Source organism: Panthera pardus, unplaced genomic scaffold, assembly GCF_024362965.1.
Source record: "Panthera pardus isolate Hobbes unplaced genomic scaffold, ASM2436296v1 HiC_scaffold_24, whole genome shotgun sequence".
In the NCBI taxonomy this organism is placed as follows: Eukaryota; Metazoa; Chordata; class Mammalia; order Carnivora; family Felidae; genus Panthera; species Panthera pardus.
Window position 1 is genome coordinate 129,962,064 of NW_026526810.1, and position 23,678 is coordinate 129,985,741.

At 56.6% G+C, this 23,678-nt stretch overlaps 1 protein-coding gene across 6 annotated transcripts in view; it reads right to left on the reverse strand.

Moving 5' to 3' along the window:
* SYNE3 (spectrin repeat containing nuclear envelope family member 3) overlaps window positions 1–23,678 on the reverse strand; it is a 101,064-nt gene that overhangs the window by 53,221 nt on the left and 24,165 nt on the right. For 2 of the 6 annotated variants that reach the window (XM_053889760.1, XM_053889764.1), the window contains exons 2-4: window positions 12,514–12,671; window positions 4,213–4,385; window positions 2,860–3,169 (exon numbers count right to left, since the gene is read on the reverse strand). In XM_053889760.1, coding sequence (XP_053745735.1) covers window positions 2,860–3,169; window positions 4,213–4,385; window positions 12,514–12,657 — 627 coding nt within the window. In that variant the 5' untranslated portion in view covers window positions 12,658–12,671. Of the gene's footprint in view, window positions 1–2,859; window positions 3,170–4,212; window positions 4,386–12,513; window positions 12,672–13,562; window positions 13,808–14,545; window positions 15,146–23,678 lie in introns of those variants that run through there. The other 4 variants (XM_053889762.1, XM_053889761.1, XM_053889763.1 and 1 more) reach the window with 4 other exon arrangements.

Consider the following 23,678-nt stretch of genomic DNA (forward strand, 5'->3'; position numbering starts at 1 on the left):
TCCTCCCTGACGGGCACAGGGGACAGGACCTGGGGCACCACTGAGGGAAGACCCCACCTTGCGAGTCGCCTAGAACTTCTGGGTCTCTCTCGCGGGACAATGGCATCTGCCACTTACATGGGGTTTTTTTTAGGTCCGCAAAATGGGCCCAGTTCGAAACCTTCGCTCTCCACCACACGAGAAGGCTGGGGGGACCAAACGAGGTCAAAGACACGAAGAGACTTGGAAAGGACAGCAGTCGTCAACAAGAATTGTGAGGTCTATGATTTTTTGGACGCAGCGAGGGGAGGGTCCCCTAGCAGCAACTGTGAGAATCTCTGAGGTGATCGTTTGCACACGTGGGCCAGGACTGGTGCTCACCCGGTGCCCCTGGCACGCCGCCTCCACACACACATGTACACATGTATACACACACACACACACACACACACACACACACACGGGACAAACTACTTTCCATTTCCCGTCCTCCGCACGTTGCGCGGAAGGCTCTCTGCTGATTGACAGGTGCACCTGTTTCCTGTGAAGTCGCAATGAGGCCACGGGGGCAGACACCTTCTCTGCCCGGCCCCAGGGGCCGACCTGGAGAAAGAATCGCTGTTAAGCCTGCCCTTGCCACTCGGGACTTGGTGAGGGCCAGCTGGCTGCGTATGTGAGAGCCAAAGTCCACACCCGCCTTGCCTGTCCATTCTGGCCCCTGCACAGCTGCCCCAGAACCTTCCGCCGCTTCCCTGGGGGGGGGGGGAGGGGGGTTGGGGGGGCTCGGGACTCGTGAGCCTCCAAGCTGAAGGGCGGGGCTCTCATTCATTCAATAAACAGCTTTGACCACCTGCTCAAAGCTCCATTGTTGTTGCTATTGGTTCTCACTGCTGTCGGGGGGGCCGAGGTGTCCTTTATGTGGGGAAACCAGGTGCCAGTTTTCAAAGAACTCCCTTGTGAACTGCCAGCAGGTAGGGCGAGCTGCCCTGAGGCCACACAGCTGGAAAGCTGGCAGAGCCTGGCTTGAACCCAGGCCCCTTCCCAAGCATTCAAGGACCAGAGTCCTGTTCTTGCTAGTGCATTCTCAGATCTCTGTCCATTACAGGTCTGTTGCCCTTAAACTGTAATCACGAAGGAGCCAGCAACACGGCAGACTAGAAAGCCTGGGCACCCTTCCACGATACACGGCCGAAACGGCTGCATAAAATTTAACAAGCGTTGTTTACATGCACACACCGAGGTAAGTGACATCACGTGGACGACACACAGAGATGGTTGCTAAACTCACTTGTGTGCTTGAGGTTTTCCTGGGTTTAAGGCTCCGGTTGGAGGAGAAAGTAAGGCTTTGGGCCCAGAAGCAAAAAGGCAGGACCCTCAAGGGGCTGCGTCCCCCACCGTCAAAGGATGAACTAGAAAAATCTGCCCCTATGCACAATCCAGGAAAGAAGTTCGGGTTTCAGCGCGGGCTCTGGGGCAAAACCCAGAACAAAACAAACGAAAGACTGATCGCCTTTCAGCGTGTGGAGCCAGGGGCCTCTCGCGTAATTTTGGCTTGGGGTTCAAGTTCAGATGCAGGAATCCCCAAGTCAAGAACACACTGATGTAAGCATAGGAACCATGAAGGTGAATTCCCAGGGGAGCCTGGCTGAGGGAAACGCCAGCCACTCCGAGCGTCAGGCCCCAGCCACGGGGGTCTGCAGATAAGGTCCTGCTTAGCACGAGCTCACAGCCCAGAACCACAAAGGCCCTAAGGCTCCACCACGACAGGAGACCCGATAAATTGCAGCGTCAGGCTCTGAAAGTTCAGCTACTTGAACAATCTGATGAAGCCCGTAAAATACGTACACTCGGAATGATTACAGATACAACCCATACCCGGAAGGCGGGCAAATTTTACACGATGCGAAACAGAACAGTGAGTGTCATAAAAACCCGATGAGAATTCCTTTGCAAGATACTAATAATTGAACTTGATAACTCAGAGGACCGGTTAAAAATCAAGGATATAATGGGGTGTGGGGATGGGGACAAAGAACGGGCAGAAGGACGGGGGGAAGGGCAAAAGAGAGCAGCGGAGGAAGGGCGGGGAGAGGAGAAGAGAAGCCCGGCAAAGGTGAGCATCACAGTCCGTCAGTCAGGCGGTCAGTGCCCGCGTGTTAAGCACCGACACGTGTACTCAGCGCTGAGCGGCTGTGGGTGGGCAGACGACAGATAACAGGCTGACGGGTGGGTGAAGAAGGAGGGGTCGGTGGTGGAGCGGGTGAAAGGTGTGTGGTAGTTAGGGGGTGGGTGACGGGTGGGTAGCGAGCAGGTGACGGGGAGACAGGGGACGGGCAGTGGACAGCAGACAGACACACGGGTGAACGGGTTGACGAGTAGGTGGATGAGCGTGTAGACGGCCGGGTGGGTGGTTACGTGGCTGTGCAGATGCACGAGAGGTTGGTGAGGCTGGTGGGAGAGAGCCGGAGGCGCGAGGAGGCGGACGGGAGCGTGGGCACAGAGAGACGGTTGGGCAGGTAAGTGGGTGGGTGTGGCTGGATGGTGAATGGCAGATAGGGTAGTTCAGTGGGGGTAGCTGGTGGGGGGGCAGGACGGTGGGTAGACGGAGGTGGTGGCTGGGTGGGTGAGTGGGTGTTGGGTGGTTGCTCAGCAGGTGGTAAGTAGATGGAGGGATAGATGTATGGGGAGCAAATGGGTGGCTGTACAGGTAGACGGCGGTGGATAATGGCTGCACGGGGAGACAGAGGTGGCTAATGGATGCACAGGGAGACAGGTGAATATGGCTACATGGGTAGACAGTGGTGGATAATGGATGCACGGGGAGACAGAGGCGGATAATGGACGCACAGGTGAAGACAGAGCCCCCCACGCCTCACGCACCTGGGCTTTGGCCTTCACCGCGGCGTACTCGGCCTTCATCCTCTTCTGGGCATCTTCGTCCACACTGGGGTCCCCGATCCTGTTGAACAGGGAGGCCGCCTCCTCCAGCAGCCGGTCGAGGAGCACGGCCTGGTTGCCCACGTTGTGCAGCAGGACCTGGGCGTGGCTCAGCTGCCACTGCTTCTCCTTCAGGCCCAGCTGCAGCTCCACGGGCAGCTCCAGGACCACCATCATCTTCTGGAACCAGCGGTAGAACTCATCCCGAGCCAGCAGGTACTCGCTCCAGTGCAGCCACACCCACTCGATGCGGCTGTGGACAGAGAGAGGGGGGCCGTGAACGACCCGCCCACCTGGCCCCAGGGCCGGGCAGCCGCCCCCTCCCCAGTACTCGTGGGGGGATGGGGGGGGGGCCTGTGGGCAGGAGCGCAATGAAATGACACTCTCTCTGGGCCTCAGGGTCACCTGGGCAGCTTGACGACCCTCCAGGTTCGGGGCCCTACCTCAGTGTGGTGGGAGTGTGTCTAATAATCGACACAGTGCAATAGTGTCTGGGGGGCTTGTGGCTGTTCGGTGGGGCAGAAGGCTGGGGGGCCTACGTGTGGGTTCCAGAGGCGCCATGAGCTTGCTGCGTAACCCTGCCTCCTCGCCTGCCTCGGTTTCCCCGTCCGTAACACGGAGACGGCCCCATCTCTCCAGCCCACATCAAACGACTTTGCAATTCCAAGTGAGAGGGTTTGAAAAGCAGAAAGCACAGTGCAAAGTCGCCCCAGCCACTCAACCTTCTGGCTTCAGAGCGATGGAGGGGGTCCTGGCAGCTCCTGGTCCCTGAGGGCCCTACTGTGCCTCGCTCTTGACATTTGCTTCTCCTCTTGTGTCTTCCTGCAGCCTTCATCGAACGCTTGATTAATACCCGTTGTCCAGATGAGGAGCCTGGGGCTCAGAGAGCTCAAGGAACTTTCCCAAGGCCACACAGCAAGCAGGCAGCAATCTCAGGTCTGCCTAACCGCCCATCCCTCCCTGGCTCTCAGGGGCAGCACGGGATCTAGGCTACGTCGCCAGCCAGGCAACAGGGCCACTCCGCCATTCTGCTGGGGGACGAACACGTGGCGAGTCTACTAAGACTTTAGTGTTGACAAAACCCGATGGACTCCCACTGCCATTATCATCATTAAGCTCGATTATAATTAGAAAGAGGCAGGCAGGGCTGGCGCACATCCCAAGAGAACATCCTGTTCCCAGCAATCCCAGGACCGGAGAAATGTCCCCGGGGTAGAGGCCCCAGGACAGCGCGGTGCTGGACGAGGAGGGTCAACAGAGGCTGCGAAGGCCCGGCGGGGTCCCCAGCCGCCTCACCTGTGACAGTGGGTCATGTAGGTGACCGTCTCCTCCCACTGGGCTTTGATGTCCTTCAGCTGGGCCAGGATCTCGGGCTTCTGGCCGTCACGGCAACACGCCAGGAGGCCCTCCGCCGCCCGCAGCACGACGTCCACCTTCACGCGCCCCTCCGGCTCCAGCTGGCATATTTTCTGTCGTGGACACAAAAGCCGGTTTCCAGGGGTTAGACAAAGCCACGAGCAGGCAGAGCCTTGGCGTTAACGGTGGCATGATGGAAAGAGCCGGGACTCTGAGGCCAGAGGGGCTGGGGTTCAAATGGTGGCCCTTGCAGCTTTCTCCTGTGACCGTGGGTGGCCAGCTAAAGGCCCTGAGGTCGGAAGCAAGGCACTGACGAGGGGAGCACAGAACCGTGGAGCCGTCCGCTGGCCTAAGTCCCTTCCCTTTCCCACTGGGCCACTTCTGGCTGTGCGAACTCACACACGTCTCACCATCTCCCTGGCCTCGGTTTTCTCGTTTGTAAAATGGGGTTATTCATAGTACCGAGCTCCCAGATTTTTTTCAGTATTAAGTGAGAAAATGCAACGTAGGGGCACCTGGGTGGCTCAGTCGGTGAGGCGGCCGACTTTGGCTCAGGTCGTGATCTCGCTGGGTTTGTGAGTTCAAGCCCCGCGTCGGGCTCTGGGCTGACGGCTCAGAGCCTGGAGCCTGCTTCAGATTCTGTCTCTCCCTCTCTCTCTCTCTCTGCCCCTCCCCTGCTTGTGCTCTCTCTTTCTCTCTCAATAATAAATAAATAAATGTGAACATTTTTAAAAAAATAAATAAATGAGAAAACGCAAGGTGCACGTCGCGGTGTGTGGGGCTGTGAGAATCTGCCTCTCACGTCTACCGCAGGGAGTGGGCTTGACCCAGGGCCCCAGCCGAGGCTCCGGAATTCTCTCTGAATTTGCAGTTCGCTCCGAGGCCTTGCTCCCTCAGCTGCTCCCACCAGTGACCAAGCAGGAAGAGGAAGGCAGGCCTGTTCCCCTGTGGCATCGGGCTCCTCTGATGGGTGACTGGTCCAGGAGGCCCCACGGCCTTGCCAGACTCCCACAGAGCCACACCGCGCTCCCAGACACTCCCTGGTCTCCTGGATTGGGGGTCAGACCTGCGTCGGGCTGACCTCGCCCCTCCCAGCCTTCCTGGGCTCCCAACCTGTTCTCTCATGGAAGTTTCCCTATCAAACATCTCGTGCGTTTAGTCTCATCTTGGCCTTGGGCTGTGGGAGGACCAACACGAATATACAACGTCTAGCAAGTAGCATATTTCTGATTAACATCAGCTCTTGTCCTTACTACCTGCCGTTATTTAGTTCTTTGGCAACTCAAGCGTGGTCTCTGTAGGAAAAGTACAATTGGATTCCAACTCCAGAGCCATTCCCTCCTACCTGCTTGACCTTTGTCACAGTACTTCGATTCGCGAGGCCTATGAAATGGGGGAAGAGGACAGTTACACCACCCAGGGCTCCAGGAACGTTCCGCGAAGCCGAGAGAGCCCTGGGCACACCGCCTGGCCCAACACTAATAGTGTTCACTCTCAGTACCATCTGTTCATACCTTTGAGCCCTCTTTACTGACAGCACATTTGCCTGAAGTTCAACCTCTATTCCCCAGCCTGTCTCCCTGGGAGGCTGGCAGCCAGCCTTCCCTGAATGAAGTCCCAGTGGGCCAGCCGTCTCTGACCCCTCTCTGTGGATGGCGCAGGGGTGGGGGAGGGGGGAGCGAAATGCTGCTTCATTGATAGCTGTGTGACCCCAGGCAGGTTGCCCGATCACTCTGGGCCTCCCTTCCTTACCCTGAGATTGTGATAACAATGCCTGCTTTGTCTACCCCATAGGGTTCTAACATTAATTTTTGAAAACACAGTTAGTTAAAACATCGATGTGTCAGTATACTTCGTAAACGGGGGGGGTGTAAAAGGTGTAGATCTTTTCTGAGATGTGCAAGTGAGCAAGGGTGTCAATCCTTTCCATTGCTTCACGTGAGACTGGTTAGCAATGACGGCGACGATGATGTAGAGAGGGACGTCCCCTCCTACCTGTGTTATCAGAGTGAAATTAAACAAGCTCCTTCCACACAGGCTCTCTGCGGTCCATGAGTGTGTGTTTCGGGGTGGGGGGCAGATGAGAGTGGAGAGTGGGGAGATACCCCAAGAAGGGGAAAACCGTTTTGTTTGTTGTTTGAGCCCGGCCGAGCGGAGAGATGTGGCAGGACCCCGCAGGGTCACGGCTGCGACGAGAATCCGACCGAGACCCCAAGTGCCGCTCAGCAGCAGGCAGCGATGTAGAAGACAAAGGTACTATGGCAATTAGTGTGGACCAAAGGTCCGAGGGCCACTGCGGGATGTTCTGGGCTGAGCGAGATTACCCACCCCCCGCGTGGAACATTTCACACCACTCAGGAGCGGGAGCCCCACAGGGCGGCTGGGGAGGAATTTCTTGCCATCCCGTGACATTCAGTTTCATTAAGGACCTGATATTTCTGACACCCAGCGCTGAGGAACAGACTGCAGACCCACCCTCCAAGCTAGGAAGACGCACGCCGCGGAAATCGCAGTTAACGGACGAGGGCGCTGGGAACCCACAGAAACCTTGAGCTTTGCAGGGCTGTTCTCTGCAGCAGCCAGAGAGGCCTCCTTTCCGCCTGCTGTGCAGAGGAGGCTCAGTCAGAATCCAGAATCGAGGGAGCCAACGGCTTTGGGGAAGAAGCTGAATTCGTTCTCTCTGCCACACCCAGAGGGAGCCAGCTGGGCCTGGAAAGTCCCCATGAGGACAACGGCCCCTTTCCCAAAGCCTCGTTTCCTGATTGTGTGACCTCCTCTAGGCCTCTGGACTCTCGCTCTCCTGACTCCTGCTCGGAGACGGGCAGGCCGGACGGGGGAGACACGGCAGACGCCCAACTCCCTGCCCTTCGCAGGGGAGTGAGTCTGCTGCTTTCCTGCCAGAGACAGAAAAGCCGGCCAGCCGCAAAGGCAGGCAGAACACCAAGCCCTACCTGGCCCAAAGCAGAAACGTCTGCCCCCAAACCGAAATATCAACCAATGGGATGTTTGCTGGAGGCTGGGAGGCCAGGAGGCCAGAGGCCGTGGCTACGCTGGCAAATCCAGCTTTCCAGAAGTAGTTTCCACCTTTCTTCGCGGCAGTCATGACTATGCTCTTCGGCTGGTGTGAGGTTCTTTTAGAGCTGATCACCAGCAGGATCCAGGAGTGCTTGGCAGGAGGGACGAGCCAGCTGGGACGGAGTACAAAACTATTCTGATTGGAAGGAGCCAATGAGGGCAACAGTCAGGTGGGGGGTGGATGGAGGGAAAACTTTGGGGAGAGAAGAAAAGATCAGGAAAGCTGGAGGGAGGGGGTTAGTCAGGGCTTTCCATCAGTGCAGCCAAGACCAGGCAGGCACTGCGCTGGGTACTGTGCTTGGTACTGGGCGGGGTACTGAGCTGAGCACTGCACTGGGTACTATGTGCAGTACTGTGCTGGGTACTATGCTTGGTACTGGGTGGGTACTGAGCTGAGCACTGCACTTGGTACTATGTGCAGTACTGTGCTGGGTACCGGGTTGGGCACTGTGCTGGGTACTATGCTTGGTAGTGGGTGGGGTACTGAGCTGAGCACTGCACTGGGTACTGTGTGCAGTACTGTGCTGGGTACTGAGTTGGCCACTGTGCTGGGTACTATGCTTTGTAGTGGGTGGGGTATTGAGCTGAGCACTGCACTGGGTACTATGTGCAGTACTGTGCTGGGTACTGAGTTGGGCACTGTGCTGGGTACTATTGCAGTGCTGTGTTGGGTACCGGGTTGGGCACTGTGCTGGATACTACGCTTGGTAGTGGGTGGGGTACTGAGCTGAGCACTGCACTGGGTACTGTGTGCAGTACTGTGGTGGGTACTGAGTTGGGCACTGTGCTGGGTATTATTGCAGTGCTGTGCTGGGTACCGAGTTGGGCACTGTGCTGGGTACTATGCTTGGTAGTGGGTGGGGTACTGAGCTGAGCACTGCACTGGGTACTATGTGCAGTACTGTGCTGGGTACTGAGTTGGGCACTGTGCTGGGTACTATTGCAGTGCTGTGCTGGGTACCGGGTTGGGCACTGTGATGGATACTATGCTTGGTAGTGGGTGGGGTACTGAGCTGAGCACTGCACTGGGTACTGTGTGCAGTACTGTGCTGGGTACCGAGTTGGGCACTGTGCTGGGTACTATGCTTGGTAGTGGGTGGGGTACTGAGCTGAGCTGGGTACTATGCTAGATACTATTCTGGGTACTATGTGCAGTACTGTGCTGGGTACCTAGTTGGGCACTGCTGGGTACTATGCTTGGTACTGGGTGGGGTACTGAGCTGAGCACTGCACTGGGTACTGTGTGCAGTACTGTGCTGGGTACCGGGTTGGGCACTGTGCTGGGTACTATGCTTGGTACTGGGTGGGGTACTGAGCTGAGCTGGGTACTATGCTAGATACTATTCTGGGTACTATGCTGGCTACTGTGTCGGGCACCGGGGTCCAGGAGGAGCCTAGTGCTTGCAGGCCGTGCTGGGGTCCGCAGACAAGAGCACAAATGACTAACAGAGCCACCGACGCCACGGGGTAGCTACTGGAGCTCCAGTGAGGGATGTGGGGAAATCTAAGGCTTGGTGGGCAGTAGGCGGCGTCGGCACCGAGCCTCGGTGACGCGCAAGCCTTCGAGATGGGGCGTGAGCAACGGCTGTGTCCGGAGGCCACGTCCTAGGAAAGGCAGCCCGTCTCTGGCCACAGAGGGGCCTGGAGGCCGGTCAGGAAGCAGCCTGGCTGAGGCCGGGCCCCGAGTGCAGGGCCGCAAGTCTGGAAACCAGAGGGCAAGGAGACAAGACGCTGGGACCTGGGGGCCAGCTCCGGGAGGCCCGGGCGCGGGCAGGGAGGGTCGGCGTGCGCATGTCCCCGCATCGAAACCGCAAGAAATAACCCCATCCATCGGGCCGGCTCTGCCAGGGCGCCCGCGCTCTGCCAAGCGCACCAGTAAGTCATTCGCCCCCATATTCCGTCCCTCCTGCAAGGCGGCAACCATCGCCCCCACCCCACCCCACCCCCAATGAGCTGAAACCCAAGGTGCTCCAGAAACTGTCCCAAGGCGCCACAGCCACGGCGGGGACTCGAACCCCGGGAGCAACCCTCTTCCCGGTCTCCCTTCACAGAAGGCTTTCACCACCACGAGGGTCCCGGAGCCGCCAACAGCCCCTCTGTACGCAAGGGGGAGAGGGCTCTGCTCACACTCTGTAGCTAGAAAGTGAGGTCGCAGGAGGGCACGGGACTCGCTTCTGGCCACGCAACTATGCGGCGTCAGAGCTGGATGGGAACTCACATCCCGGCCACTCTGGAGAAGAGTCACCCTGGACGCACATCACTGAGCTGGGGGGGGTGGGAGGGGGTGGGCACGAGACCCCGACCCCAGAGTGAGGCCCCACGGACTGCGGAGGTGGAAAAGTCACCAGACGCTCCCTTCGCCAGATGGCAGGAGCGAAATGTTTTCTTTCTTATTGCAAAATTGGTTTTGAAATGTCAAGGCCCAGAAAATAGCATGCCTGAGCCCCATGGGAGAGCCAGAGGCGGAGGCCCTGGACGTGACCCCCTCCGCCTAGGCTCTGAGTCAAGTCCCTGGGGGCTCGGCCGGTGGGCGTGCTCCCCTCCGGTTTCCACCCTGGCCTGGCCGAGGGCTGTTCCCAAGGACCACTCTTGCCTTGGCTGCAGCCCGACCCACCACCGGAGGGGAATGGCCTGCCGGTAGAAGGGTGCAAGGTTCAAAGGGATTAGCAACCCTTGGCCTTGAAACAGCAAGTACACACGCAGGGCCGTGGTGTTCCGGGACACAGACTATCAGGAGCTGGGGCCAGAGCTCGGGGGCAGGGGGAGGGTTGCATTTCACAAGCACATACACACAAGCAAACGGGAGGGCATCCCAAGGAGAGGCAACGGCACGGGACAGAGGCCTACAGACAGGAAATCTAGGCTGTCTGCCACCAGGACAGGATCTGTGCTCGGTAGATGGGACGGCCGGGACAGCTGAGGCTGGAAGATGGGGTGGTGCAGACAGTGGCAGACTTTGGTGCCAGGTGAAGCTTGGTTTTAGTTTTGTGGGCAATGGGGAGCCACGGAAGGTTCTAGAGGAGGAGAATAAACATCAATAACATCACGAGATCCTGTGCGGCCTGGATTATGTGTATAATCCCCCATTCCCCTTTATGCTGTGAGCCCCAGAGTAAAGTGCACCTCGCCGTCTCCACTGCCCCAGGACCCCCCACGGGGATGGCCAGTGATGCTCTGGACTCAGCCCTGGGCTCAGGTCCTGACAAGATCGGTTCCTAGAGTTTGGGCCCATCACCGCGTCTAGGAATCACATTCTATTATTGAAAACTGGGGACCATAAAACCACATTCACAGGGCTTTTGTGAAATTCAACACGAAAGCTGACGGTGCGGCCCTGGGCACGTGACAAACAGGTGCCGAATGAATGCCGGGTCCCCTCGGTCTGACCTGTGAGGACCAATCATTTGATAAATGCCTCCTGGTGACAGTAACAATGCGGATGAGGACCGAGGCCAAGTCCGACAACAGAAGGGTCTCCGGGTCGCCAACTCCTCTCCTTGAATCCCTGACCTTCCTTCCAAGTTTCCAACTTACCATCCCCCTGTCGCAGCAACGACATCCAAGCTCCCCGGCTCAGTGTTCCAGGCCGTCACCCTCTGACCCCTGACCGCCCGTCTGGCCCTGTCCCCGGCTCCTGCCTGATGGCTGGTGCTACCCCAACCCAGCCTTGCTGGGGCCCTGAGCACGTGCCTCGGGCTATGCCCACCTGCTGGGTCTCTCTCCTCTGCTGCTCTCTCCCCCTGGAGCCCCCTCCTCTCCACCCTCACCCCTGCGGCCCCCAGCCTGGCGACCTCGTCTGTCTTTCAGCTTCAGCAATAAAGTCACTTGTCCCCAGAGGCCTGATGCCCCAGGCTGCCTGAGAGAGTCCCGGGTTCTCTGCTCACTCCACTGTCCAATGGGAAGCCTCTGGCCGTATGACTTAAAAGTGGTCCCCCACTGTCTGCCCTGCCGGGCTCGGTTTTACTGTGAATGCCCGTCTCCGATCATCTGAGAGGCACGTGTCCTGGCAGGGAAGCAGAAAGCCCATCCGACAAGGAATCAGAAGACTCAACTTCCAGGCTGGAATGTCCCACCCGGAGACCTTTTCAACGTGGACAAGGCACCTCTCTGAGACTCAGTTTCCCCATGCATAAAATGCAGACCATGGCTCTCCCTTCGTGACGTGGTTGTGAGCCTTAAACCATCGGCCCTGAAAAGATGATACGAATTTTCTTCATTTTGACTGTTTCCAAAACGAGGATTGGGTATTTTCAATAAGATGCACAAAATCAGTGAGACAGCACACCCAAGAAAGCACGCAGGACACTGGGTGTGCGGCCAGCACCCCTTCTAGCCTGGTCAGGAGATCAGTTTGTGTACGAGAAGGTGGTCCCCCCCCTCTTAAAAGCGACCATTGTTAGCTGTCTATCCCAACGGGTGTGACCCCAGAGATGCGTAAGTCATGGCTTTGCCTACACGTGGGCAACGGAGGCCCAGAGAGGGATAGGGACTTGGCCGAGGTCACACAGCACTTTCACATCAGCATGGAGCCTATAACCCAGGTTCTGCCCCCTGGCCCCCTGGCCCCTTGGCCTGAAGCAGATGCCCTCGGATGGGGGCACCATAATGCCGGGCCAGGCACGGGACACCAGCACTTCCGGTAGGCATAGCACCACACGCCTGAGGCCTGCCTCGTGCCAGGTGGGGAGCAAGGCCAGACCCTGGCCCTGGAGAAGCTGACAGGTCACTTCTCACGGGGCAGAACCCTTCTCCACCCTCCTGAAGGCCAATCTGGGCCCACCCAGACCCGGCCCAGGGAAGCCGGGAAGCGGCAGGAAGGACTGGGCTGGGGACCCCCCAACCCCGCCACCCCCCCACCCCCTCCGTCCCGGCCGCAAGGTGCCTCTGCCAGGACGGGACAACCAGAAAGCCCCTCTAGCCCCTTCCTATGCAAGTGTGGTCCCAGGACCAGGGAGCGTGTTAGACATGCCAGAGTTGGGGTCCACCCTGACCCCCTGGATCAGAATCGGCCCCCAAACCCAAATCCCCAGGAGATTCAAACACGTCAGAGTTTGAGAGAGACACTAGTCTAGTCCGCCCCTGCCATTTAAGAGTCAGGAAACACGAGGCCCGAGGGAGGGACACGGCCGAGGCCCCAGGGCTATGGAAGCCCCGGTCTCTGCGTACCTCGGTCTCCCGCAGCCTGGCCTCCAGGGCCGCCCGGGGCCCCTGGGTGTTGTCGTTGACCTGCAGCCGCTCCTGCACAGCCTTCATCCACTGCCGGGCTTCCTCCACGCTCCTGTCGAAGCCCTCCTGGGGCGGTTGAGTCATGGCACCTGCAGAGGCTGAAGGCAGGAACACGTGAGATCAGGCCAGCAGACGAGAAAGCAGGGTGACGCCGGATGGGGGTGGGGGGCAGCCAACGCTGGGGACAGGCCCACACAGCACCAGGGCCCCTCCCGGCAGGCACGTCCGCCTGGCCCCACAGCTGGGGGCGACTGTGGTCGTCAAAGGGCCAAAGGACCCGGGAGGAAGGACAGGTCTCTCCTGTGGGAGCAGGGACAGCAGGTGCCAGGCGCTGGGCTGGCCTCTCAGCTCCCCTGCTGGAGACTCAGGGGCAATTCTCCTCTGTCTCCGTGGGTTGAAGCCCCTCCGCAAGGTGATCCCAAAACACATATACGGTCTGAGATGGGCACTACGGATAGCGAATCTTGAGCTGCGTGGATCAAGAAGCCTCAACCGGGGGCGCCTGGGTGGATCAGTCGGTTAAGCGTCTGACTTCGGCTCAGGTCCGTGAGTTCGAGCCCCGCGTCGGGCTCTGTGCTGACCGCTCAGAGCCTGGAGCCTGTTTCAGATTCTGTGTCTCCCTCTCTCTCTGACCCTCCCCCGTTCACGCTCTGTCTCTCTCTGTCTCAAAAATAAATAAACGTTAAAAAAAAAAAAAAAAAAAGAGCTTCAACTGAAGAAACACAGTTTTGGGCCAGGCTGATGCCAGCCCCGAAACCACGCCTGAATATCACGATCTCAGGGCTGGGGGTGCCCATGACAGACAGGTGCCCGCTCGCTACTTCGCCACCAACTTGGGTCCACGGCAGACGTCACTGACGATCCACTGCCTTTGCATGTGAGACGATCCCCACCCGCTTTGCCCCCTTAAGCGACGCCTGCCTGCTGGCCTGGATCCTGCAGCCGAACCAGCCCTTGGCTACGCTGCCCACAGCTCCCATTCTCCTGACCTCGTAGCTACGGACGCGGAGGCTCAGATTTTCGTGGGTAACTTTCTTAGAATCCCGTGCAGCCCAGGCAAGACTTTTCCTACATTCCGGTTCCAGTTGTCTGCTTATGGCAACTATCACCTACTTTGGATTAAAGTTATTTATATCTGCATCTTACGGGAAGGGATTGTACGTGGCTTATCTTCCAGCTCCCGCAACGCCTCGCACCATGGTGAAATGGCCCAGCATCGGTATAAAGTTCAATGCTGATGAACACAGCATTAGTTAAAAATGGCAAACAGGGGGCGCCTGGGTGGCTCAGTCGGTTGAGCGTCCGACTTCAGCTCAGGTCACGATCTCGCGGTCCGTGAGTTCGAGCCCCGCGTCGGGCTCTGGGCTGATGGCTCAGAGCCTGGAGCCTGCTTCCGATTCTGTGTCTCCCTCTCTCTCTGCCCCTCCCCTGTTCATGCTCTGTCTCTCTCTGTCTCAAAAATCAATAAAAAAAATTAAAAAAAAAATGGCAAACAGGACAAAGCTAGAAACAGCCCAAATGCCCAATAACGGGGGGTTGGTTAAGGAAAGCACGATGCGCGTTTCAGGATATCACGCAGCCACTGAAAAGTATGCCTAAAATGAATTTAATAAGGGAGCATTCTTGCGATATAATGACACCCCCAAATTAGGCAAAATTGTATCTTTAGCAGACACGGCTCTCCACAACCAGTAAAAGCAAACAAAACCACAAAAGACTACCCTCACAGGGAAAGGTTGGGCGGTCTTGCCACGATGTGTCCACGTGACAAGGGGTGTGGGCTGCAGGGGCCCGAGTCACATCCCACGTGACCTCAGGCCTCTCTTTTCCGGGCACAGTGTTCTCGGAGGCCACTTCATTACGGATTTGCGTGCGGATGGTGGGAACACGCAGTTGGGAGTTTTTGTGTCCTTATTTTTCCTTAGGCGTCTTGTGAACTTTCCAGAAAGAGCGAGCATCACTTTCAACTTACACAGTCTCTTGACCTCGGCTGAACTGCGTTGGCCCTCTCTTCTGGATCGGCAGTCGGTGGTTCAACAAGCTCGGACAGAGGATTTGAACACCGCCCCCGGGTGGGCTTTGCCACCAGATTGCAGGGGACAGCTGTCACCGCCGGGGGACGCTGTCGGCGGCGAGGGAGACCTGGGCCTGCGGCTCAGAGCTCAGTCTCCCAGCCTGTTCTCCTTTCAGAGCTGTTTGGAGTTTTTCTAACCATTTAATATGTTCCCTGAAGCCACTCCCAGTCTTTGAATGCTTCGTTTGTAAAGCACAGGAGACTGTGCGGGCGTTTAAATTGGTTCATTGTGACTTTAATCACTTGTCTAGTGTGGGACTTGATTGGCTTCCAAGAGCTCGGCTTTTACGTAACTTGACCGAGCGAGGAACGGGAGGGGCAGGGACGAGTCTCCCAGAGTCTCACATGGCACAACGGTGGCGGGGAAACGCTGCCCTAATCACCGAAAGGCATGGAGAGCCCTTCTCTGCTCAGGTCAGGATCTCAGGGTTGGTGAGTTCGAGCCTCCAGTCGGGCTTTGCACTGACAGCGTGGAGCCTGTTTGGGATTCTCTCTCCCCGCCCTCGCTCTCTGCCCCTCCCCCACTCGTGCTCCCTCTCTCTCTCCCTCTCTCTCTCTAACACAAATAAAACGTTTACAATTTTTTTTTTCAAACAGACTGAACTGAGTCAATGAAGTACACACACGTGCACGCACAGGCACAGGCTTCTTTATTAACACATTAAATCACCAGCACTAACGCTGGGTCTAAAAACTACCAGAATTTCGAAGTAGCGACCAGCAGACACGACATCTCAAGATACGTACAACCTCACTGCAGCGTGAAAATAGGTGTGACGGGGTTACCAGCACCGCTAAGGCGAGACAGGGCTTCGCTTCGGCTTTGCCTCGTACCTAATGGAGGGAACCGCCGTCAGGTAGAGGGTGCGAGGCGATGAGACTACGGTTTCCCATCCGAGTTCTGGGCCCCTAAATGGCCTCTCAGACCCGGACCTTGGGGAGGAAGCCTGCTCTATGCCTTCTCACGTAGGAAGGGGAGCCTGTTTTGTTACACGAGGTTGAGTTTCAAGAATCAAATGGGCAGCTCAAGAAAAGCCCACCCACAACTGATGTAAGGACCAGGAGGGCATCCCTCACTGAAAGCTTCCTGGGAATCTGTCTTGTGGAAGCCAGGGGCAGAGGTGTGGCTCTGGGGGGGGGGGGGGGTGCGGGGGGGAACGGGGACAGACCCACGTGAGCTTTGAGAGACGCAGACCACAGGGCTACAAAAGAGGGCTTGTCACCCGGCCTGGAGCCAGCAGGGCCGAGTGGAGGTGTTTGTTGCTGCGGGCTGTGGGAGGCTCCTGGGGGATGGTGAGGCTGGAACGTGGGAACTGGGAGGAGGTGACTGGAGGAGGCTGGTGGGGGCGGGGCGGTGTGCAAGGGCCAGATCACAGCCTTTGGAGCCAGGTCCAGGGCCCTGGGGACAACAGGGAGCCAGCAAATGTTCGGGTGGTGGTGACACAACTATTCTAGGCTTCAGACAGGTGACCCTGGCCAGGGAGGGTAGGGAGGGGAAATACAGTGGGGGGGCAGGGGTGGAGGCTGGGGGTCAGTGCAGGCAGGGACAGCTGCGGGAGGCCAAGGACCATGAGGGAAAGACGAGGGAGGGAGCATGCAGGCATGCCTCTCCGGAGGAGAGTTCTCAGCCTTGGCAGGTTTGTTTGTCTGTCCTTGGACGGGTTGAACGGACATAGTATTAAAAAATGGGACTACCCAGGGGCGCCTGGGTGGCTCCGTCAGTTATGTGTCTGGCTCTTGATCTCGGCTCAGGTCATGGTCTCACAGTTTGTGAGTTCGAGCCCTGTGTCAGGCTCTGTACTGACAGTGTGGAGCCTGCTTGGGATTTTCTCTCCCCATCTCTCTCTGCCTCTCTCCTGCTCTCTTTCTCTTGAAAAAATAAATAAACTTAAACATTAAAAAAAATGGGACTATGTATTTTCCAAACATTTTGGAGAAAGAAAGAGAGAGAGGAAGGAAGGAAAGAAGGAAGGAAGGAAGGAAGGAAAGAAAGAGAGAGAGGAAGGAGGGAAAGAAGGAATGAAGGAAGAAAAGAAAGGGAAAGAGAGAGGAAGGAAGGAAGGAAGGAAGGAAGAAAAGAGAAAAAGGGAGAAGAAGGAAGAAAGGAAGGAAAGAAAGAAAAAGGGAAAGAAGGAAAGAAGGAAGGAAGAAAAGAGACAAAGGGAGAGGAAGGAAGGAAGGAAGGAAGGAAGGAAGGAAGGAAGGAAGGAAGGAAATAAAGAGAAAAAGGGAGAGGAAAGAAGGAAGAAAGAAAGAAAGAAAGAAAGAAAGAAAGAAAGAAAGAAAAGAGAAAAAGAGACAAAGGAAGGAAGGAAAGAAAGAGAGAGAGGAAGGAGGGAAAGAAGGAAGGGAGGAAGAAAAGAAAGAGAAAGAGAGGAAGGAAGGAAGAAAAGAGAAAAAGGGAGAAGGAAGAAAGGAAGGAAAGAAATAAAAAGGGAAAGAAGGAAGGAAGAAAAGAAGAGACAAAGGGAGAGGAAGGAAGGAAGGAAGGAAAGAAAGAGAGAGGTAAGGAAGGAAGAAAAGAAAGAGAAAGAGAGAGGAAGGAAGGAAAGAAGGAATGAAGAAAAGAGAAAAGGGAGAAGAAGGAAAAAAGGAAGGAAAGAAAGAAAAAGGGAAAGAAGGAAAGAAGGAAGGAAGAAAAGAAGAGACAAAGGGAGAAGAAGGAAGGAAGGAAGGAAGGAAGGAAGGAAGGAAGGAAGGAAATAAAGAGAAAAAGGGAGAGGAAGAAAGAAAGAAAGAAAGAAAGAAAGAAAGAAAAGAGAAAAAGAGACAAAGGAAGGAAGGAAGGAGGGAAAGATGGAAGGAAGGGAGAAGGAAGGGAGGGAGAGAGGAGGGAGGGAGGGAGAAGGAAAGGAAGAAAATGTGCTCAGGGTTAAAAAAAAAAAATGCTGTTCCCATTTCCAAGTCCAAGAAGCAGCCCTGCGGTGTGGCTACAGGTGGCCAGAGACTGAGCCTCCCCGTGTGTCTCTGGGCTGTCCCTAAGGAATCAGCGAGAGAGCCAGGCAAAAGGACATAGCCCTTTACGGTTCGGGCTGGTGCTGGTCTGCCGGCAGAGAGAGAGAGATAGAGATAGAGAGAGAGAGAGAGAGAGAGTAAATAAACTGCCTTGGTTTCCAGCATCCTGTGTGGTTATCACAAATGACAGCCGGAAGAGAGGTGACATTTTTGCCTTGACAACAGACAAGCGGGGCCAGGGCAGAGGAAGAGCCTCGATCAAGACAGATCAGGTGCTGAGAGGGAGCTGGGTCCACAGCCACAGGTCGGTGAGAAGAACACGGTGACAGGAGCCCGGCAAGATTCGCAGGCTTGACCAAGATCAAAAGCGGAGACCTTAACCAGAGCCTCAGCGGGAGGCTGAGGACAAAGGGAGGGGGCGGAAAAGTCCTCAATCAGGGCAGAGCGAGGGGCGGTGGGTGGCTCAGCTGGCTAAGCCTCCGACTTCAGCTCAAGTCATGATGTCAGGGTTTGTGGGATGGAGCCCCACGTCGGGCTTTGTGCTGACAGCCTGCTTGGGATTCCCTCTCCCTCTCGCGTGCTCTCTCTCTCTCTGACCCTCCCCCACTCGCTCTCTCTCTCTCAAAATAAATAAACTCAAAAAAAAAGTTTAAAGGGGCACCTGGGTGGCTCAGTGGGTTAAGCGTCTGACTTCGGCTCAGGTCATGATCTCGCCGTTCGTGGGTTCAAGCCCCGCGTCAGGCTCTGTGCTGACACCTCAGGGCCTTGAACGTGTTTTCGATTCTGGGTCTCCCTCTCTCTCTCTGTCCGTCCCCTGCTCACTCTCTGTCTGTCTCTCAAAAATGAATAAACGTTCAAAACAAAAGTTAAAAAGAAATAAACGTGCAGTGGGCAAAGGGTGCTGGAGATGTGATATAGCCTTAAAAAAAAAAAAAAAAGACCATCCAGGAAAGGCAAGGGCACTAACCCGGCTGCCATGATAAATGGCCCACTCCGTGCTGGGCACTTGGGCTCCCGTCCCCGTGGCACCTGGACCTGAGGGGTAGGTAACGCGGAAGACAGCAGATAGAGCCGCGCTCTGCGGCTGATTGGGGGTGGGGGGAGGGGCCAAGAAGCTCCCAGGAGACAGAAGGGAAGCCAGAGGCCGGCCACCCCCACCACTCAACTGGAAGGACGAAGGTGACGTCATCAGACCCGGGCTGGGAGCCCCGAGCAGCAGGTGCTGAGTCCTGGCAGTGATAAAATTGCCTGCCAGTGACTGCCTACTGGGGCTCCAAGCCCCATCTCCTGAAGGGGGTCCGTCGGCACAGACCCCACTCCCCCCTTCCCTTCCCTTTCCTGGGACCTACAAAGCTGAGGCTGCACGGTGGAGACCCCTATTTGGCTTTGCGGTGCCCCCGGTAAGGGGCAGACACCGTAAGGACCAGGCTGGGACAGTCCCCTGCCTCGGTCCCTCCGACACAGTCTCTGGGAATGTGCAAACACAATAATCCAGCTTGCCATGTGGTGATGCGGACCCTGTAAGAATCCTGCTTAGGACCCGACCACATCCCATTAGGGAACACCCCAGAACGTGACACCGGCCCCCTCCCGAGCAGAGAGGGGGCAAAGTCAGGTTCACAGAGCGGCTGTCATGTGGCTAGTATCAATTTACAAAGGTGGAAACGGGGCGCCTGGGTGGCTCAGCTGGTTAAGCATCCGACTCTTGGTTTCAGCTCAGGTCACGATCTCCTGGTTTGTGAGTTCGAGCCCCGCCGTCGGACTCTGCGCTGATAGCCTGGAGCCTGCTTGGGATTCTCTCTCTCCCTCTCTCTCTCTCTGTCCCTTCCCTGCACGTGTGCACGCTCTTGCTCTCTCCCTCTCTCTCTCTCTCTCTCAAAATAAATAAATAAGCTTGAAAAAAAAAAGACGGAAATAGATTCAGAAAGGAAAACAGCCTGCCAAAAGTGGCTGGTGCAGGATTAACGATAATAATCGTAACAGCCAGCATATATTTGGCATCGTGTGTGTACCCGACTCTAGGATAAAGGGCTTATAGCTGTTAACTCATTTCTTCTCCAAAGACCCACCCAGAGACTTGTTATTGCCCCTACATTATTGCGGAGAAAACTGCCAATCAATGATACTAAGAACACAGCCCAAAGTCAGAGAGATTCTAAGTAGCAGGGGCAGGACTCGAACTCAGGATGGCCCAAGTCCAAAGTCTGTGCTCTTTGTTTTTTGTTTTTTTTTTAACGTTCATTTAGTTATTTTGCAAAGAGAGTGAGAGGGAGAGACAGAGCCTCCCCAGCATAATCCATGCTCAGCACAGAGCCCGACGCAGGGCTCGATCTCACGACCGCGAGGTCACGACCTGAGCCGATAGCAAGAGTGGGATGCTTAACCAACCGAGCCGCTCAGATGCCTTTGCTCTTAAACACCACAGCCCTACCCGGCTTCCACACCCCTGCCCGTGCGCCCCCAAACCTCACTGGGAGCGGCCCGTGCCGTGCGGGGAGCCTGAGGCAGCCTGCCCTCTTTGGATCATCTTTGAGGAACATCCAGGTTCCAGGAAGGCCACTGCAGGGGTAGATCTGGGCCTCTGCTCAGGAATCTGGAGTCAGAGACAATAACCTGAGGCCCCCCCACAGCCTCAGTCATACAGTGCCTGGCCACCGACATTTGTTCCGGAACCCAGAGGCTTCAGGACACTGACCCGGGTAAACTCCCGCCCCCCTGGCAGGCTCTATACGCAGGGACAGCCCGGTGCACCTGCTCTGCCAGCCTGGCCAGGGGCCCCCACCACACGCTGACCCAGCGCCCAGGGAACGGGGTGCGTTCCCCTCCGGTGACTCCCTCAGCTTCCCCGTGACTCATTCCTGCCCTGCCGCCCTTTCCACCCTCGCTCTTCCCACTGCTCTCACACATGCAGATGGAATTTCAGGAACCAGCGGGCAGCTGGTTTTAATCCCAAAGCTTATTCCCAGTGGATTCTGGGAACACGCTCTTTTGTTGACGTACAGCAGGCAACGATGTGGCCAGGCCATCGTTCACAGCGTCGCCCGGCGCGGCCCGAGGCTCCTGGGGGATTCTGTCCTGCGTGGCGTTTGCAGAAGATGATGCTGACAGCAACGTGCAAAGAGCAGGGAAAGAACCCTCACGCCACCTTGGCTGATCTTTTAACGACCCTCGAAGGTGGCTGAGTCCAGAGGTGGGATCGATCACTGGGCTTTATCCGGTCACAGAGGTAAGCACAGGCTCAGAGAGGCTAAGGGACCGCACCAAAGCCACACAGCCGGCAGGGCGCCCCAGCCCACCCTCTGCCCACTGCCTCGTAAACGCTTACACAGGAAACCCCGCGTAGTAACGGGGCCGCAGGGGCCGCTTCACAGTTCCAGCCACCAAGGGGACGGGCCAGCCCTGGCTTCACAACAAGGGCTCGGAGAGGGATTTTCAAACAGCTCTCTCTCCATCACGGATAAATGGTATCTGGCAGGGAAAACCAGCTGATCTCTGGCCCTGCTCCTGCCCCAGACACTCTGACTGTAAAACGGCATTTCCAATCACTCTAAATTGACCGAAGCCAAGCTCTCCTTCAAAAAGGCACGGCGTGGAGAACGCCAGGATTTCTACCCAGGGAACGCTCACCTTGGCAAGCGGGGTCAAAGGTCAAATATAAATATCCGCGAGGGGAGAGAATGCGCAGGGCACCTAAGAGAACGGGGGAGGGGTTGCGGGCAGAAGGCATCCCTGGGGCAGGGCAGGTGGCTTCGAGGTGTGGGGACATAGTTCCAAGGGCACAGGTGTGCTTGGCGGTGTGGGCAGGGTGGCCAGAGGTCAGGGAGGCAGGGACTGGCCGTCAGATGCAGGTCAGAGAGCGCTGGGGGCAGGGCGGCAGCACTGGTCGAAACTGGCTGGGACACAGGACCTCAGACCACAGGCCTAAGGGTGTGCAGGTCAGTCAACTCAGTCCTACTGGTCTCTGATTCAAAAGAGGGCCTTAGGTCGGTGTTGGTTTTTCACACCGCGGGTCGTGACTCAACCTCATTGCCCGGGCAATAAAAGCACCACCCACACTCCCACGTGTCTCGTAGATGACATTCCCAAGGCCCTGGCCAGGAGGACAGCGCTCCATCTGGCCCCGGACAAGGCCAGCCCCAGGTGCCGCCCCAGCCCCCACCGCGCCTCCCTGAGACAATGACCCAATGGGGTGGAAGCCAGGATGGGATGTCAGCCCTCTGTCCCTGCACCTGCCCAGACCGCCCTTCCCAAGCGATCCACGGCAGCATCCGCGACAGCACGGACAGCAGCGACGGGCGTCCCTCCCCCTCCAGGCCTCTCACCGGCCCTGCGAAGCAGAGCCTCATGCCAGGCCCCCAGCAGCTCACATTTTCTCTGGGGCAAGAATCATCCCCAGAGAGGGGTGACTCCCAAGTCCCTCCTGAACTCACCAGACCGGCCTGGCCTTCTGGCCCCACCTTCCTCACCTCCCACGGAACCAGGGCGCCCTCCCTGGACTTTCCGGTCCATCGACACCCCAGCCCACGGGAGCAGGTTGGGTCACAGTGACCCTAATGGAACACGGCCCTAATGGAATACGCGTGAGCAAACGTCTTTAAAGAAAACCACGGCTGCACCGGAACGTACTCTCAGAACCCACCCTTAGCAACGCTGACTTTAGAAATGAGAGCTTTCCACTTAGATGAAAATGTCTTTCAATTCGAAAGCATCGCACCAACATAGGCAGGTTTTTGTTTCTTTTTTTAACTTTGCCTTTGGTTTTATTAGACAAAAATTGTAGAACGTCTCAGAGAGCTTGCGGTCTCTGATGAGGGAGCATAAGGCAAGGTCACCCCCAACCCCCCCGCGCGCAAACAACCCCCCCACCCCGGGTGGGTCATGTGTGATATTCCTCGGGGACTCCCAGCCGCCCAAGAACAAAGGAAAGGACGGAAAACAACTGGTTAAATTGATCAGAGTCTCCGTCAGTGCACAAATATCTCATCAATAGCCTAATCTCTGGGAACCCCCTGCTGTCTTAATGATAACGCTTGGCTAGAGGGAAAAACAACCTTAGCTTGACATTAGCTAGGCCTCCAGTAATCCGTAAATCTTCTTTAGTGTGTGGAAATCCCTTTAAGAAACTTTCTCTTGGAGCGCCTGGGTGGCTCAGTCCTGTTGAGCGACCGACTTCGGCTCAGGTCATGATCTCACGGTTCATGAGTTCGAGCCCCGCATCCAAGCCCCGAGTCGGGCTCTGTACTGATAGCTCAGAGCCTGGAACCTGCTTCTGCTTCTGTGTCTCCCTCTCTCTCTGCCCCTCTATCTCTGTCTCTCTCAAAAATAAATTAAAAAAAAAAATTAAAAAAAAAAGAAAGAAACTTTCTCTTGACTTCATCGGTCCCAACTCCACAGCATATAACCAGTTACCCGGCACAACCCCAGGGCTCTCTGCCCACGGGTCCTGCCCCCCTTGCTTTCCTAAAATCACCTTTTTGCACAAAAGACATCTTCAAGAATTCTTTCCTGGCTGTTGACTCTGAATCCCCCACCAACACCCCCAAACCTCATCATTCTCCAGAAAGATCTTCCTCAGACCCCAATTTGAGAAACCCCGTGACTGGCGGATGAAGCCAGTGCTCCTTGGGCCCCTCAAGGATGAAGCTCCCACCTAACCCCAGTCTTATCTTACCGCACAGATGTTTCCAGAAGCTTAGAGTCGGGATGCTGCCCCACCCCCAGCGTAGCTCTGCCTGGTTAAGTCCTTCCCTACCCCACCCCTCCATACCTTCCTCCCTCAGACTCTTTCCTGTTCCCCTTTCCAAGATCCACTCACAGCCACTGAGAGGTGGAGACCTTCCCAGCTTCCTCTTTCTCCACACAAGGACGCTCCCTTCTTGGGTGCCCACGGGACGTGTGCACGCTGTGATTCACTGCGTGTTTACTAAGCACTTTGTGTGGATCTCCCCATGTTCTCCTCCCGACCTTGGAGGTCGTTGCAATTATCGGTTCCATTGCACAGAAAGAAAATGGGGGCTTTGGAAGGCATGGCGTGGTTAGTGAGCCACGGACTCAGGATGGGACCCCGCAGCTCGGC